Raw genomic sequence first — 15,571 nt, 5'->3', positions numbered from 1 at the left:
CAGTCTTATCTTCTAAAGCACAGCAACAACAAGACATATCTGCACTATTTCTAACTGTAAGGAGTGGACACATGACAGGAAATACACATACACTTCACCTAGTGTCTCATGAAACAGGGAACCTCATCATTGTGCATACACGACCAGTCTACATGAAGTATTAACACTATGCTTGTATATTGTAATTGCCAGATATAAAGTTCAGTGACTGAGTGACAGGGACTCGCTCCAGCTTTACAAGCCTAACTGTGATTGTGCTGTTATACACAACATACTGTAAGAAGCCAAGTATTCCTCATCTGCCTCACCCATCTCCTCCTCACCCTCTCTGTCTCTGGGTCTCAGCTGTTGCATTTATGAAAACAAGACACTCGATTATGTTCACCTCGGCGTTGTCTGAGCTCCATCGGAAACCTCATACATCCAGCGGGCTAACGTCAACAAAACAATTTCTGATATGAGGCCCGAGGCTGCTGATGGATGGCCGTACTTTCAAGGTGTGTGTGAATTGTGGTGTCATTGGGGATTAGTGGACAATTGATCATTATGATTGGCTCTCGAACAACAAGTCATTCCGGACACGAGGGTCATAAGTGTGTCCGTGGGGAGCGAGACGATTATGTTATTTGATGCATGACCCCTGTGTTGGTTGACTTTGAAATGGGAGAGTTGGGTGGGGGTGGGGGGAGGGGGGGCTGATTGTGTTTAGTCCCATTGGATATTTGGAGTGATGAGATTTCTGCCAGTTGACAAGCCAATTAGTAGGTGGGTGGGTCACTGGGGTCTGCTGAGGGGGAGATCAAGAAAATCAGTTTGAATAGAAAAGTTTGTTGTTGTTGACATCTGAAGATTTATTTTGTCACTAGTAGAAAATAAATCTGTCTCAGAGAAATTGATAAAATAGAGATTTGCGTTTTAAATTAGAATTCTTTAATTTACAGGGATAATGTAAGTTTTAAAAACCATTAAAACAAAAAAGAAACTGTTGCATTTCCTTTTTATTTTATTAATATCTGGTGCTTTTGCATATCATTTCAAATTGCTCACTGGTTTTAATGGTACGACTGTGCAGAATAGATCAAACTGGACATACTGCCTAACGGTACATTCAGCTGATGATATCCTAAGGCCGAGGACAATGGGCTGTGTAGAAGAAAAGAGAAACTTTAGTATGAAAGAAGGCAAGAGATACTAAACAGGACAAGGGTTCATAGAAAGGACATGAGTAGGAGATGGATTCTGGGTCTCAACGAGTGATAAACAGAACCGTAGTGAAGATTAATGGCCTCAATAGTCATGTTTATGGGACACATAAACATAGTTCCTCAGGAATGTTATGTACTGGGGCCCTGTGAAGGATAAGTATGAAGGTTGGAGAGATGTAGGGCAGAAGACATTTACATGATTGTTGTGCCGGCATGTATGTGTTAAATTCAAATGTTTCATCACACTGAGTCCTTCCTTGAAGTCTGCTAAGATTTTACAACATTTGGAGGAAGAGGAGGACATTTCTACGTCAGCTGACATTATACTGTGCACACTGTACCTTAGAATAAAGTATCTCCATCGCAAGATGCACAAAGATTGAAAAGTCACCCAGCACAAATTCAAATCAGGTGAGGAAATCTGCAATGATGGGAGAGAGAAGGGGAAGGAACAGACGAAGCTCGGGTGAAGAGGGAGGGAGGGAACTGACGGTGATGGGGGGGTGGAGGGGTGCTGTTGATTGTTTCTCATATTTCAAGAGTGGTCCTGCAGACAGATCTCCATACCAGACCACAGGGTGCTCTGGTCTGTGCGTGCCTGTTACTGTAACCGAGGAGGGTCACAGATCACCGGGTCCTCACTCATCTTTTTCTTTCTGCTTTAATCCTCATCTACTCTCAAACTGTGTCTCGTTCTGCTGCTTTCTTACAGTTTTTTTTTTTTTTAACTTACATATTTGCATTAGTCTGTGTCACAGTCTAACCTATCGAAGGACGGTTGGCGTAAATATGGTCACCAACAATTTGCAGAGCACTGAAGAACGTCAGCATAACTGGAATTAAGAGTCTAAACACACAACTGGAGGAGTTTTCATCGTTTATCGAAGGTGAGTGTTTTATTACTTAGAATTATAATTTGTCTTATTTTATGTCATGTTTGAAGAATATTTTTATAGAAAATATAAAAAAAAGCATTTTGGCACAACCTATGACAAGAGATTTAAAGAATAAATTAGCAAAAAAAAAATGCTGGCAACATTTTTTTATACATATAATTTGAATTTAACTTTAAATAATGGGAATTAGCTTGAAGAATCCAACTTAAATCTATACAGTGGTTTATTTTTCTATTATAAACTCACTGGCCACTTCATTAAGTACACCTGTACAATCCAACTCAGTCCAATACAGCAGCTCTGCAATAAATTCTGCTTTTACAAGTTTATCATTTCTTAATTTTAGTTGAAACTGTCAGAGAGGTGATACTTGTATTTTATGCTTATTAAGTTGTTAATGAGGTCACAGTGGGTGGTGGAGACATACTACAGTACGTTAATTTAAAAAGTGTTTCTAGTGTTATTTCCACTTTATTAACCTAATAAAGTGGCGAGTGAATGAGTGTTTAAGAAACTTTTCAAAAATATATATTTTAATGATGACTTTTTTTATATTTTATAAATAAATGGGACTTAACACTGATCCATTTTCTCATTAGGATCATTTTAGTGAAAAATCGGAACTAAATATATTGTGCAGCGCGTTGTGGTTAGACAATGGTTGTAGACGCTGTATCAAATCTGTAAGCAAAATGGCGATCAACAAGTGTGAAATGAAACGAGCACACTGTGATGGCCTTGATGAGACACTCCCCCACCGCTCTCTCCCGTTACTCTCAGCCCAGATCCTATCTTTCGCTGTTGCTTTTCTCCATTCTCCTGCTCTTTCTCTATTTCATGTAACAACCGTGCAGTACATGGTAGGAAAAATAAATCCAAAATACATATCTTTCATCACATCTTCAGCGTTTATTTTTTATAGTTTTATTTATTTACAGTAGTAACCTCATTTTCCATAAAGTGAATAAAAAGTTCCTTGTGTTTTCTCTCATCAAGCACTAAAGATAAACCAGCTTCACCTGCCTTCTTTCCTCTTCTAGACTTACCGGCTTTTCACTCCTGCAGTCTGTGCACAACTCTATGCTGAAAGAGAAAGCCCCAAGCAGCCTGATGTCCTCAGTCGTAGCCCCAGAAAAATCCACCTCCAACACTATGGGCCCCAAAGAGGTCAGTGTAATTCAGACTGGTGAAGAAAAATTATGCCATTGTGATCATGTGTTGGGACAAATAACTAAGTAAATAAAAATGCGAGAGAATAATGAGGGTGAGAATGCATGTAAATGTGATCTGTGCATCAAGACTGCACAGAGATGATGCATGATAACTATTAAAACAAAAGTTAAGATGACAGAAAACCAATGCCTGACCATGATTCTTCATGACCCCTAAAGGTGGAGCTGATCCTCGTAAAGGAGCAGAACGGGGTTCAGTTCACCTCGACCACCTTAGTGGCTCCGGCTCTGACTCAGACCAACTCCAGCGGGGAGGAGGAGAGGGAGACCTGGGGGAAGAAAATTGACTTCCTCCTGTCCGTGATAGGATTTGCCGTGGACCTTGCCAATGTGTGGCGGTTCCCCTATCTCTGTTACAAGAATGGAGGAGGTGAGATGGATGAAAAGAGTTGCAGGGGTGAGGCTGGTTTTGGCTCAAGTACAAAGGGCCCTTTAGTCTGCTGCCTTGAAAGATCATGAATAGAGAAGGGAGTAAGGAAACACAACGTAACGTCATGTCTTCCTCCTACAAGAACTGCTGGGAGAGAAAATTAAGAGGAGTCTGGTGCAGCGTGTGTGTAAAAAAGTTGCATTTGGCAGATTCAAAGTAAAATCTATTCCCATGTTTGATGCACAGTATCTACACACCTATGCCGATGTGTGTGTGTCTCAGATCTTTATGCATGCCGGGTTGCTGTTGCTGTGATTTTTTTTTTTTCCAGCCCTGTACAGAGATCAAAATAGAGGGAAAACCACCACAGCTGTTCCGAATAGATTAGCTCTAACAATCACTGCCACTAATTACGGCTGTTTAACATGGAGCTCTCATTATGTTTAAGAGCTGTAAATGATACCGTAGCCGTGGTCAAGGGTGACGCTCTGCTCCGGGGGACACCATATGTCTCCAAATTCAACATGTTGTCATATTAAGGGAGCTGTTACTGCATTTCATTTTAGGAAGTTAACCCAAACTATATTAAGATATCTGAGCAGTCGCAGTTTTTGCTTTGTAGCTGATTGTAGCGTCTCCATCAACCTTGAAAAGGCTGCTCGGCGGTTTAACATGGAGCAGCAAGGAAATAAAAGCAGGAGAAAAGAGAAATTCATACAAGTGTAATAATGATTTTCACAGTTTTGCTCAAACGTGTGAATAATATTCAAACTCTCGCGTGTGCATGTGTGTAGGTGCATTCCTGGTGCCCTATCTGTTCTTCATGGTGATAGCAGGCATGCCTCTCTTCTACATGGAGCTGGCTGTGGGACAGTACAACAGAGAGGGGGCAGCAGGGGTCTGGAAGATCTGTCCCATATTTAAAGGTAGGAAATAGCAGATCATAGGGCCCATATATGCAATCGGACACATGCACACACACACACACACACACACACACACACACCTGAACACTGGAAGATGTACATAAGCAAATGCACTCTCTTAACACCAGCTTAGTTTCACAGGAATGCTTGTGCATGCACATTGTCTGAGTTGCATTCTGGCTGGCTGTCCATCTGCCCGCCTGCCTGCCTGATAATATACTTCATTTAAAATCTACATGCCTTTCTGCCTGCTTCTCTTCCCTTCCCACATGCCTGCCTGTCCACATGCCAGTCTCCTTTGTCTGCTTGTCTCTGTGTTGAGCAGCGACAGGCATTATTTATCCTCCCAAAAAAACATCAGGTCCTGTTGGCACTCAGATGGAAAGCAAATGAAAATTGGGCTTTTAGACTCCTTGTCCCGATTGTTCAAATCCTTCTGTCACCCGGTGGCAGGGAACACTTTTTAACACATCAATAAACAAAGCGCAGTTTAGGAGAACGCCGTCCAGATGCACTAATGGAGAAAGAAACATTAAGACCAAGTCGCGTTTCTGAGCAAAGTCATTGGCTGGAATCATAATGACACACTTTGCTCGGTTCAACTTTTACTGATGCTTTTTTTTTTTATGATCATCACAGAAACACAGTATCAAATACCACTAATAGCATTCAGCCAAACCATCTGCTGCTTCACATTATAAAGCTACTCCGCTGCCTTTTGTTGATCATGTCAGTGCTGTAGGTGGCTCACAGCGTATAGATGCTATTTATTTATTTATTTATATATCTGTGTATGTGTGTGTGTGTGTGTGTGAACATGTGCCGTCTGTCAGGGTCCACACTGAGCATGTTGACATTCTAATCACACGCTTCGTTCTCTCTCTGTCTCTCAGCAGGGGGATAACAGTAATTATTCAAATACACACATACACATGCCCATATTGACAGTAATTATTCTGATCAACAAGCTGGTTTCCTCTCAGGATCAATGCATCCGAAGGGGAGACGGACAGACGGCGAGATAGCACGGCCGCATGCGGCGCCAACAGGGAGGCGTCGCTCCCTGGACAAATATCACATCCACATTACAAAGGAATCAATGAGGCACAGTTGTGGTCATGTCTCTTAGCAAAGGTTAACAAGTAATTCCAGCCTCAGAAGAGTGGACATCATTTCAGATTTACAGAAAAGGGTAGATGTGTTGATAATTAAAGCGTGAAGAGGCAATCTTTAGAAGTTGGGATGCCTCCTGTGAGACTGCAGGCGCGGATCGCAGGCTACTGTACTCACACTGAGCTGGAGATTGTGCTTTCTGCCGCGCACTGCTGTGCTGAAATCTGTTGGTAATGTTGTCGCCATTCGAAGGAGTGCTAACCAAATGAGAACTGTATGCAGGAACATATTACTTTTTAAAGGGTTCATGTTACAAGAACGTGCGAAAATGAGACTTTGTGAGAGAAAAGTTAGAGATTTGGTCCTTTGAGCAAAACGATGAGCTTGGTTTTTGTGATTGCATGTGATTTTTGCGTGTATCATCCTGCCACTGCATCTTAAGTGATGAAGTAATATGTACTGTAGATGACAAGGAACGGTACACCCATCTGAAACGCTTAGGACGCGGTGCCCCCTCCTCTCTCTAGCTTCTCTCTATTGTATGTCTGTCTTTCCTAAATGTCACTGCCGATTCTTTCTGCTCTCCAAACAGGTGTCGGCTTTACAGTGATCCTCATTTCCCTGTATGTCGGTTTCTACTACAACGTCATCATCTCCTGGGCGCTCTTCTACCTCTTCTCCTCCTTCAGCGGCGAGCTACCGTGGGTCCACTGTAACAACACGTGGAACAGTCCAAACTGCTCCGACTGGGCGGACAACAATTCAGTCAGTGACATTTACAAGGCCACGCCTGCTCAGGAATACTTTGAGTGAGTTGGTCTGGACTGCTGGGAACTTTAAAACAGCGATGTTTTAGTCAAATACAGTTTGTTTAACCTAATTATACATATGGAAAATCAGTTCCAGTTCAGTGCACAGTTTGTTTGGTGCAATGGATTAATACTATATATAATGCAGTGAGATAAATACATGATGAAGTAAAGGGGAAAAAAAGTCCAATATGAATTTCAGGTGCCTTTTCCTCAAAATAGATGATTTAACTGCTGCAGCCTCCCTCCTCACACAGAGGACCAGGTGTCTCCTTTTCCAACATATGAGAGATTGTTCTGTTGTGACAGTTGAGCTATTTCATCCGCGCTAGTTGAGATGGCAGTGTGCTATTTACACGGAGCCACCTGCACACAATTTGACCACATCAGTTGAACATGGGCTCATCTTGTTCCATCTCATCTGTTAGGCTGCCTGTTAAATGATCTGGATCAAATGTTCAGCGATTTCATGGTCTCTCAAGTGACATATGTGACATGATATGGAAATATGTGATTGTTTGTAAGTGGATTGTGCGCTGTCCTGACCAGAATATTCTCTTCCTTCAGACGAGCAGTGCTCCACATCCAGGACAGTCATGGCATTGACGACCTGGGTCGCCCGCGTTGGCAGTTGACTTCCTGTTTAGCTGTGGTGATAGTCCTGCTGTACTTTAGTCTGTGGAAGGGAGTCAAGACCTCTGGCAAGGTAGGGAATGGCACAAGTGGCCATGTTTTAACCAGCCAAGTGCTGTATGGTTCCTCTTTAAGTGACGCATGAGTCACTTTAACCCATTGAATTGCTTTATGGGAATGTGTGAAGTGTTAAATGCTGTGTTTTTAACTCCACTAAACATCTTAAGAAAACTGGATGTATCTACAGTATAAATGTGTATTCACTCTAACTTGTATGTGTCCATATGTGGGACTCTGTCTTTATGAGTTGCCCTCCTCTGTGTAAATGTGTGTGTGTGTGTAACGTGTGACCCATACAGGTTGTGTGGATCACAGCCACCATGCCCTACGTGGTCTTGACTGTGCTGCTGCTCCGCGGAGTCACTTTGCCTGGAGCCATCGATGGCATTAAGGCCTACCTCTCTGTGGACTTCCTGAGACTCTGTGATGCCAAGGTGACTGTCGATGCGAGAGTGGCACGGGTGCCAGAGAGAGAGAGAGAGAACAGCCCAGGGTTAAAAAAAAAAAAAAAAAAGGCACTTCAAAGGAATGCTTTGAGGTTTTTAGTTTTAGTTTTATTTATATAATTTTATTTTCTTGAAGAACCCTGAAAACTGCATTACTAACAAGCTCTAAAAAAACACGACAATTATACATTATAACATTATATTGAAATGTGCATGTTACATACTGGCAACTTCAACAGGTAGGTTAACATTATCTCATTCAAAACCAACTAGCAGTGGTATATGCACAGTACTAGTAGTGATAATGGTACAATAGAAGAGCTCAGCGTACTAAAGACTTACAACGTTAGGTACTCCCTCCTTTAGAGAGGAATGTCTTGTGGGGATATTGTTGCCTCATTTAAACCAATTTCTAATATTTCACACTATTATGTCTTTTAACAGTATCTCTTTTTTCTATTTAACCAGGCACTAAGGAGCTCAATAAGCAACGCTGCAGGACTAAATGACTCAGTTATGGAGAATGAGAGGGAAACCAAGAAGGAGAGAGACAGAGAGATGCATGGGAGCGATTGGAGAATTAGATTAGATAGATGCATGGAGCAGTAATTTGCAAAATTACCCCCCGTATTCACAAGCGTCTTTCATCTACTGCAGTTGAATGAGTTTCCTGCAATTATCCCTAATAATGCCTTTTTTTTCCCCCCTCTCCTGTGCTTTTTGTTTGCCGCTTCACACAAGTGTGCTTGTTCTGTTGCTCCCCAGGTCTGGATTGAGGCAGCAACACAGATCTGCTTCTCCCTGGGAGTGGGGTTTGGTGTGCTAATTGCCTTTTCCAGCTACAACAAATTCAGCAACAACTGTTACAGGTAACGCCACGCAGGGAGAGGCAGGACGGGGATTTACAGAGACAGGCAGGGGGCTGCTTCCACACACACACACACACACACACACACACACACACACACACACGTGCACGCAACAATAAGCAGGTGAATTACAATAACCTTTGAAGATCCTTGAATGTCTTTGACACCATGCTGTGCAGCAGGCAGCCGTAACACCAATCAAAACTGTCACACTCTTTGAAGCTTCGTGTACCTTTTGAAATGTTTTCGTCCTCGTTTTCAGTTTTACTCACTAACTTTTACAGCAGGGGAAGGCTGGACACAGGTAGTTGTCACATGAGAAAGTGACCGAGAGAATAACCATAGGTCAGAGAGTCAATATTTTGTTCAGCCTCATTTGTTTTGTTTTTTTTTTTTATTTAATTTTTTTCAGAGATGCTATCATCACCAGCTCCATCAACTCTTTAACAAGTTTCTTCTCCGGCTTCGTCGTCTTCTCCTTCCTCGGGTACATGTCACACAAGCACAATGTCGCGTTGGACAAAGTCGCCAGAGACGGTATGGTATTATTTTTTGTATGTAAATATAATGGTAGAAAATGTCAATCTTACTCGTCTTTACATTGATTTTGAAAAAAATGGACATCGCTCAGTTAGTTAAACTATAACAAACAGTTTTTTAATCAATTTTCTGTCATATTCTATGGTGTTTGTTGTTGCTCTTTGTATATTTGATCCCTCCATCGTTTTTCTTTGATGGGTGTTGGTGAATGACACTGAAAACTGCTGACAGTGGAAATGCTAATTCCAGACAAGTAAAAGCAGAATAACAGAACTTATTTAATTCCTCTAAGAGTCACTGTTTAAAATGGCTGTTGATGCCAGTGTAGTAGTGAAATAAAACCCACAGTGAACCCAGTTAATGGATTTAAAGTCCAACAGTGATGTTAGTTGAACTCGGTTGCTGTGTCATTTAAAAGATGATTAGAATTAAACATGACATACAACTCTTCTCCAACATACCTTCATTACCTTTAACTTCTATTGCCCTGACAGTCTTACAAATGTGCTGCATGTTGCTCTGTAGATCTGTAGCTATATCTACAGCTGTATGTATTCTGGAGGCTGCCTTCATAAATGCTCCCATATTCAATACTCTAGATGCCTAATATGTGTGTTTGTCTGTTTTGGGCTGTTTTCTACTTTCCCTCTTGTTCTTCAGGTGCTGGGTTGGTGTTTGTCATTTACCCAGAAGCCATTGCAACTTTACCTGGGTCATCAGTGTGGGCGGTTATCTTTTTCATCATGCTGCTGACTCTGGGCATTGACAGTGCTGTGAGTATGTTCTCACCCACCCATAGATACACAAAAGTATTTCTTTGCCAGACAGGTTGTGATGTTAATTTGAATGTCTCATGTGTTTGTGGGTGATTTAGTTTTATGCACTGTAATGCTGGAGTGAATGGGAGCATTCCTCCAGGTCACTGGACAAACTATAAAACAAAACCAAACAAACATGTTTTGGAGATTTGTTTGATTTGTTGAGACTTGTTGTTGTGTTTTCCATTAACTCTCGTGTCCCTGTTTTAGATGGGTGGGATGGAGTCTGTGATCACGGGACTCATTGACGAATTCAAGTTCTTACATAAGCATAGAGAGCTGTTCACGCTCTTCATTGTTGTTGCCACCTTCCTCATATCCCTCTTCTGTGTTACAAACGTAAGTATCACGCTGTGGAGCCTGTTGTTGCATGATGGTCGTGGTTGTATGGTTGCTGCTCAAGGTGGGGTGGATCTGCAAATGCAAAGATCTGACCAAGCCTTCCTTTGTCTCTCTCTGCATCTCCAGGGTGGGATGTATGTGTTTACCCTGCTGGACCACTTTGCAGCAGGAACATCAATTCTCTTTGGAGTGCTTATTGAAGCCATCGGCATCGCGTGGTTCTATGGTGAGAAAGACGGACGCGAGAAAGGACGAGGGGAAAAATAGATAATTCATTTCTTCATGGCCAGCCAACCTGATGCCAAATTAGGGGTGTGATGAGAAATCTGTTGTTAAAGATGTTCTGTGCCTCAATACAACATACTTTTATTAGATCTAAGATGGCTACTGCTAGAAGATCTATTCGCAGTAATGGTTTTGGCCCAGTCCCCACATGCACCGGCCTCTGTGCATGGATTGTTAAGGTACAAGGGTACAGTATAGCAGGGGAGCTCAGTGAGGTTAAACGGCCTGAAATGTGGCTGCTATCAGTGTTACCTCTGTGTTCACTCAGGAGTTTCAGGGACCCTATAAAGAAAATTGCAGCTGGGAAACTTTGAATTCTCATGTGTCATAAACAGGATTCAGTTGTCTAATAGCTACATTGTAGGTCGTTACGGGTGGGTGTGACCTCAAAGTCAGTTTCCCTCTGAAGATGTCTGAAGAATCCAGATATCTTTAACTCACATTAATGTTTCCATCATCTCCACAGCACTAAATGATTTAAGTTAAATTCCTTTAACAAACCATACACACCACACTATACACACCACTGCATGTGTTTGTTTAAGAAATCTTTTAGCTGTGTACAGGTGCTTCACAGGTGGATATTCACACCATTTCATACACTGTGAAAACCTGACCTCTATTTTAAATAACCAGCAAGCACAAAATATAATAAAAACAATCTAAATGTCAAGAAAAACAGTGGATCTGAACTCATGCTGTCTCATGTTGACTGAACCTGACTGTGGAGAGATTTATAAAGGGCTAAATACTAACCAGGCCGCAGGCAGTGGGGTCAGCATATTGCCCCACTTTGGTGGGTTTCGACCTTGGCAAGCCAGATAAATCAAGCCTAAGGCTTCACTGGGCCTTTTCCCCCCCATCATCTTAAGTGCTGACAGGAACCCTTGACCCAGGGCAACTGTGGTCTTTCGTCCTGCTGTCCACTACGTAAGTACCTTTAGCTGTGCTGAATACCTGGTTGTCAGTCTGGATATATTCCTCTTTAGTGAGAGATGCCTTCCAGGCAGGAAGGCATGAGAAAGAAGAAGTAGAGCCAATTTAATGACAAAAAGAAAATGATGATATGGTAAAAATGGGGCATGAGCTTATCACAAATGGCTTTGAGAGTCACTTTAGTTTGAGTGAAATTGTAGAGAGTATTTTAAAGCCACCTTTTGTCATGGCCGACTTTAGATTTAAACTGCATTTAATGCTCTTGACCATATAATTGTCACTACTATCTAATACTTGAAATATACCAAGCTCCCCAAACCTGTTCTTAATGTAACACACACAATACTGGTCGCGTGTGTGATGTACAGTATTTGTTATGTACTGAACAAAGTCTGTATGTATGTGCACACATTTCAGGGGTGGATCGTTTCAGTGATGACATCGAGGAGATGATTGGCCAGCGACCAGGCAAGTACTGGAGGTTGTGCTGGAAGTTCGTCAGCCCCTGCTTCCTTCTGGTGAGTTATTGTTTTTCAACCCATGCTAATGTTAATGCATTTGAGTCATATGCACCAGTTATGCGGTCACAATTAAGGTCAAGTAAGGGAAGGTGAACACAAGTCTAGATGGTCTTTCCTATTTATTCTCCATACCATTATATGGTATGAAGGAATATTCAGGAAATATTCTTGAAACACATTTGAGGGAAGAATGGGATTAAAGGTGTGAAGCCTTCTCACTGGTCACATGTTTTTTTTATGTTTGTTTGTTTTCTTATCATATAGTTTATGGTGGTTGTGAGCTTTGCCACGTTCAACCCTCCCAACTACGGCTCCTACATGTTCCCTCCATGGGCTAACATGGTGGGGTGGTGTCTCGCCATTTCCTCAATGACCATGGTGCCTCTCTATGCCATCTACAAACTCTGCACACTGCCTGGAAAGTTTTGTGATGTAAGTCTGAGCTACGTCTTCCTCATCCTCATCCAAAATGAGGTGAAACGATTCATGTCAATGTTAATCTTTCAACTTTAGGTTGGATGGAGCCCTATTTTTAGAGATCACGTAAAGTGTGCAACAACGTTGACTCCTTTTCTGTTGTTATAGCGACTGGCTTATGCCATCACTCCAGAGACAGAACATCATTTGATCGACAATGGGGAGGTTCGGCAGTTTACTGTAAGTGCCTCTTTGAACTGCAATTTCAATACATTTTACCCATTATGACTTGTACAGTAGCATAATACTATGTTTTATTTCATTGATTTCATTTTTTCCCCACAGCTGCATCACTGGCTCGTGGTCTGAGAGCCACATGTAGAGTGAGAGGGAGAGAAAGAGTGAGAATATGGGAAGTGATTGAGTGAATGCATGCACAGCAGAGGTCTGACAAGCCAAGAAGAGAAAGAGAAATAGCCATTTAAATCGTTATCCAGTCATAGTGGTGGCAGTGGGAGCAGTTTAAAAGTGCCAAGAACTAAAAAACAAAAAAACATAAACAAAAAAAACGAGAGACAAACATACAAACATAGAAATCGTAGTGCTCTTTGATTTCAGGTGTGTTAAGCTGTGCATTGGCCCTTTCCACCAATGTGTCAACACTGGTGAATGATATTCAGTCAAACAGTTCATGTTCACGTTAATGGTCAGCCTGCTACTTCCATAAATACAAAATCACCCCGCAGGCAAATAGTGTAACTTCCCGTCTTCCCTTTTAAGAAACATTCTCAGATTTTGTTGCATTACCTACTCATTAAATAAAACCTCAACAAAGCAGAAGCAGAAGGAGGCTGCACAGCGGTTTACTTTCCATTCACATTATGCCATGTTCAGTGTAGAGGAGGTGAAGGTGTTGAGGTGCTAATCACATCTCATTGAGAAGAGATAAAATGCAGGGTTTGTTTTTGGGTATCAATAGAACCGATTGACAACAAAAGTCTCACCACGTTCCTGCTTTTAGTTATGATCATTTCAAACTCTACGTGACTGCGTGTTTTTGATTCACACTAAGTTTCAGGTTGTGATTCAGTCATGTTTCCTCCACAAAGCATAAAGCTTTAAAAAAAAAAATGTTTGTTTTTTTTTCTCTGCTTACAGAATCTTTAGAATTTCAAGACTGTTTAAAAAAAAGCTGCTTTTTATTGAACTGCAAATGAATGGTGTGTAATATAATAAATGAAGTCATTTAAGTGATATATCTGTGTAAGTAAACGTAATGTAGAGGGGCTTGTATCGTATTGTAGTGTATGATATTGAAAAACAAGACCACCAAGATTATATATACACATATATATATGGATTATTTGGGTTATTGCTTTACTGTGAAGTTAATGCGTATTAGCCTTAAGGATATTGGTGAGAATTATGTGGAAAGTCCATAGAAAATTCCTTCTCCCAAATACTTCCTGTTTCATCAGGAACCGTAAAACCCCTGCTCAAACAGGACGGCAGTGACTTGTTCTCACCTTGTGGTACATGTAACACACTCAAGTGTTAATTATGTCCCAAATTGTATGCCTGTGCTGCAGTACTGTGGCTTGTGGTGTTTCTGACTCTGTTTTGTACTGTCGAATAAAATATAATTAATTGAATTATTACTTTTAAAACCACTTCCTTTTTCTTTCTTGTATAAAGTAATTCATGTTGCTGAGTCACTTTACGCTATTTATCACTACGGCGCCTGCTCTGCACACAAAAACACACACTACTACACATCAATGTATATATTTTTACCAGTGCACAGAACTTCTAGCAGCTTTCGAAATATTGTATTTCTGTCATCATAATCATAAATGTGGGATTCTTCTTTAACACTTTGAGGGAACAAAGTCAAAATGTTGTGGTCAATATTCCAACACAAACCGACTGTCTAGCCTTCGCACAGATCAATATGCATGTCTTCTGTCTAAACGTACCTGTAATTGTTGTTAGCCTCTTCAGAGTTGGTCGGCATGACCTTGAATTGACATTGTCCATTAGAGTAAGCAGAGAGTGAAACAGCCTGAGACAGAGGACCTGTGGAGGACAATATGTGAGGATGATTACAGTCTACAAAACTTGGGGATTTATTGACATCTGTTTTCATAGGCAAGCGGCCTGTTTATTACTCTTCTTTTAGAGATATTAATGGATTGAATAGATAATATTGATCTATTGCTATTTATTAACAGTCCAGTCTAGCTTCCTGCTGGTTTGTACTCGGAAACAGAATTGAGGAAAAGACAGAAATGCATTTTTGCATTTGTGGATAAAACGTGTAATCTTTGTCATCTCCTCCCGATCCTCTCCCTGAACAAGCACAAAATCCCTCCTCCATTTGTCCCTGCGAGACAAACTTGGATTTGATGTGTGATAACAATTACGCACTCAGCGAGTCTCCCATGATGGCGCATAGGAGAGATCAGAGGAGCTGAAAATGGCACCTACGTTCAAAGACATCAAACATCGTTTTGACACTTCAGACCTACTGTATATACGACTTGTTCTTGCCACAACCACAACGTGCGGCCATAAACATGCTGATTTCATTTATGACACCATCTTTCTACGACCCTCTATTTGTTGTTGGTGTGGTAAAGGGCTATGACAGATGTTTGCTCTTTGATTTTCTAGATGTTGTCAAGCTAGGACAATTGCAAAGCAATTTTGACCATGCAAGGACGGGGTTTAAGAGGTACGATTATCACATCCAATAAACAACAGCAATTATGTGTAATTTCATGTCTTGCTGCTGATGTTGAGACTGAAAGAATATCCACAAGGAGAGGCAGAAGGCACACTGTACTGACTTTGACTTGACATTGTGTCTCTAGCTAGTGTGTATGGACGATCAGCGAACGAGTGTTGTCTTTGAGTGAAAGATCTCTTGCTCTAAAATACTGAAAATGAATATGAAAAAGTGTATATCCATCTGATTATTCATAAAAGGATCTTTTGCTACTGTTTTTGCCTGAATAAGCAAGTGATTCAGAAAGAGCCAGACAGCAAGAGACCTCTGACATGTAATTTTATCACCATAAAACCATTTGATTAATGGCAAATATATGGTGCAGTGGATTTAAACTTATCCTCAGGACCATGTCCGAGTGTGTT

General features: G+C 41.2%; 1 protein-coding gene across 1 annotated transcript; it reads left to right on the top strand.

Moving 5' to 3' along the window:
* The first annotated feature begins 1,801 nt into the window (after positions 1-1,801).
* Positions 1,802-14,043, top strand: slc6a3 (solute carrier family 6 member 3). Its single transcript, XM_026373370.1, has 16 exons — positions 1,802-2,092; positions 3,142-3,268; positions 3,493-3,703; positions 4,498-4,629; positions 6,335-6,551; positions 7,119-7,257; positions 7,544-7,678; positions 8,456-8,559; positions 8,972-9,096; positions 9,760-9,872; positions 10,128-10,256; positions 10,386-10,485; positions 11,898-11,998; positions 12,266-12,433; positions 12,587-12,658; positions 12,764-14,043. The coding sequence occupies exons 2-16, from the start codon at positions 3,182-3,184 to the stop codon at positions 12,785-12,787; spliced, it is 1,857 nt and encodes a 618-aa protein (XP_026229155.1). The 5' UTR covers positions 1,802-2,092; positions 3,142-3,181; the 3' UTR covers positions 12,788-14,043.
* Positions 14,044-15,571: the final 1,528 nt, after the last annotated feature.

Source organism: Anabas testudineus, chromosome 16 (genome assembly GCF_900324465.2).
Source record: "Anabas testudineus chromosome 16, fAnaTes1.2, whole genome shotgun sequence".
In the NCBI taxonomy this organism is placed as follows: domain Eukaryota; kingdom Metazoa; phylum Chordata; class Actinopteri; order Anabantiformes; family Anabantidae; genus Anabas; species Anabas testudineus.
Note: the sequence above shows the minus strand (reverse complement) of the source record. Positions and strands in the feature narration are given on the sequence as shown.

Bases quoted from the DNA above. Each gene is read 5' to 3' on its own strand.
- slc6a3 (XM_026373370.1), top strand. From the start codon at position 3,182: ATGCTGAAAGAGAAAGCCCCAAGCAGCCTGATGTCCTCAGTCGTAGCC. The intron at 3,704-4,497 runs GTGAGATGGATG...GCATGTGTGTAG, and splicing joins CTGTTACAAGAATGGAGGAG to GTGCATTCCTGGTGCCCTAT. The intron at 9,097-9,759 runs GTATGGTATTAT...CTTGTTCTTCAG, and splicing joins GGACAAAGTCGCCAGAGACG to GTGCTGGGTTGGTGTTTGTC.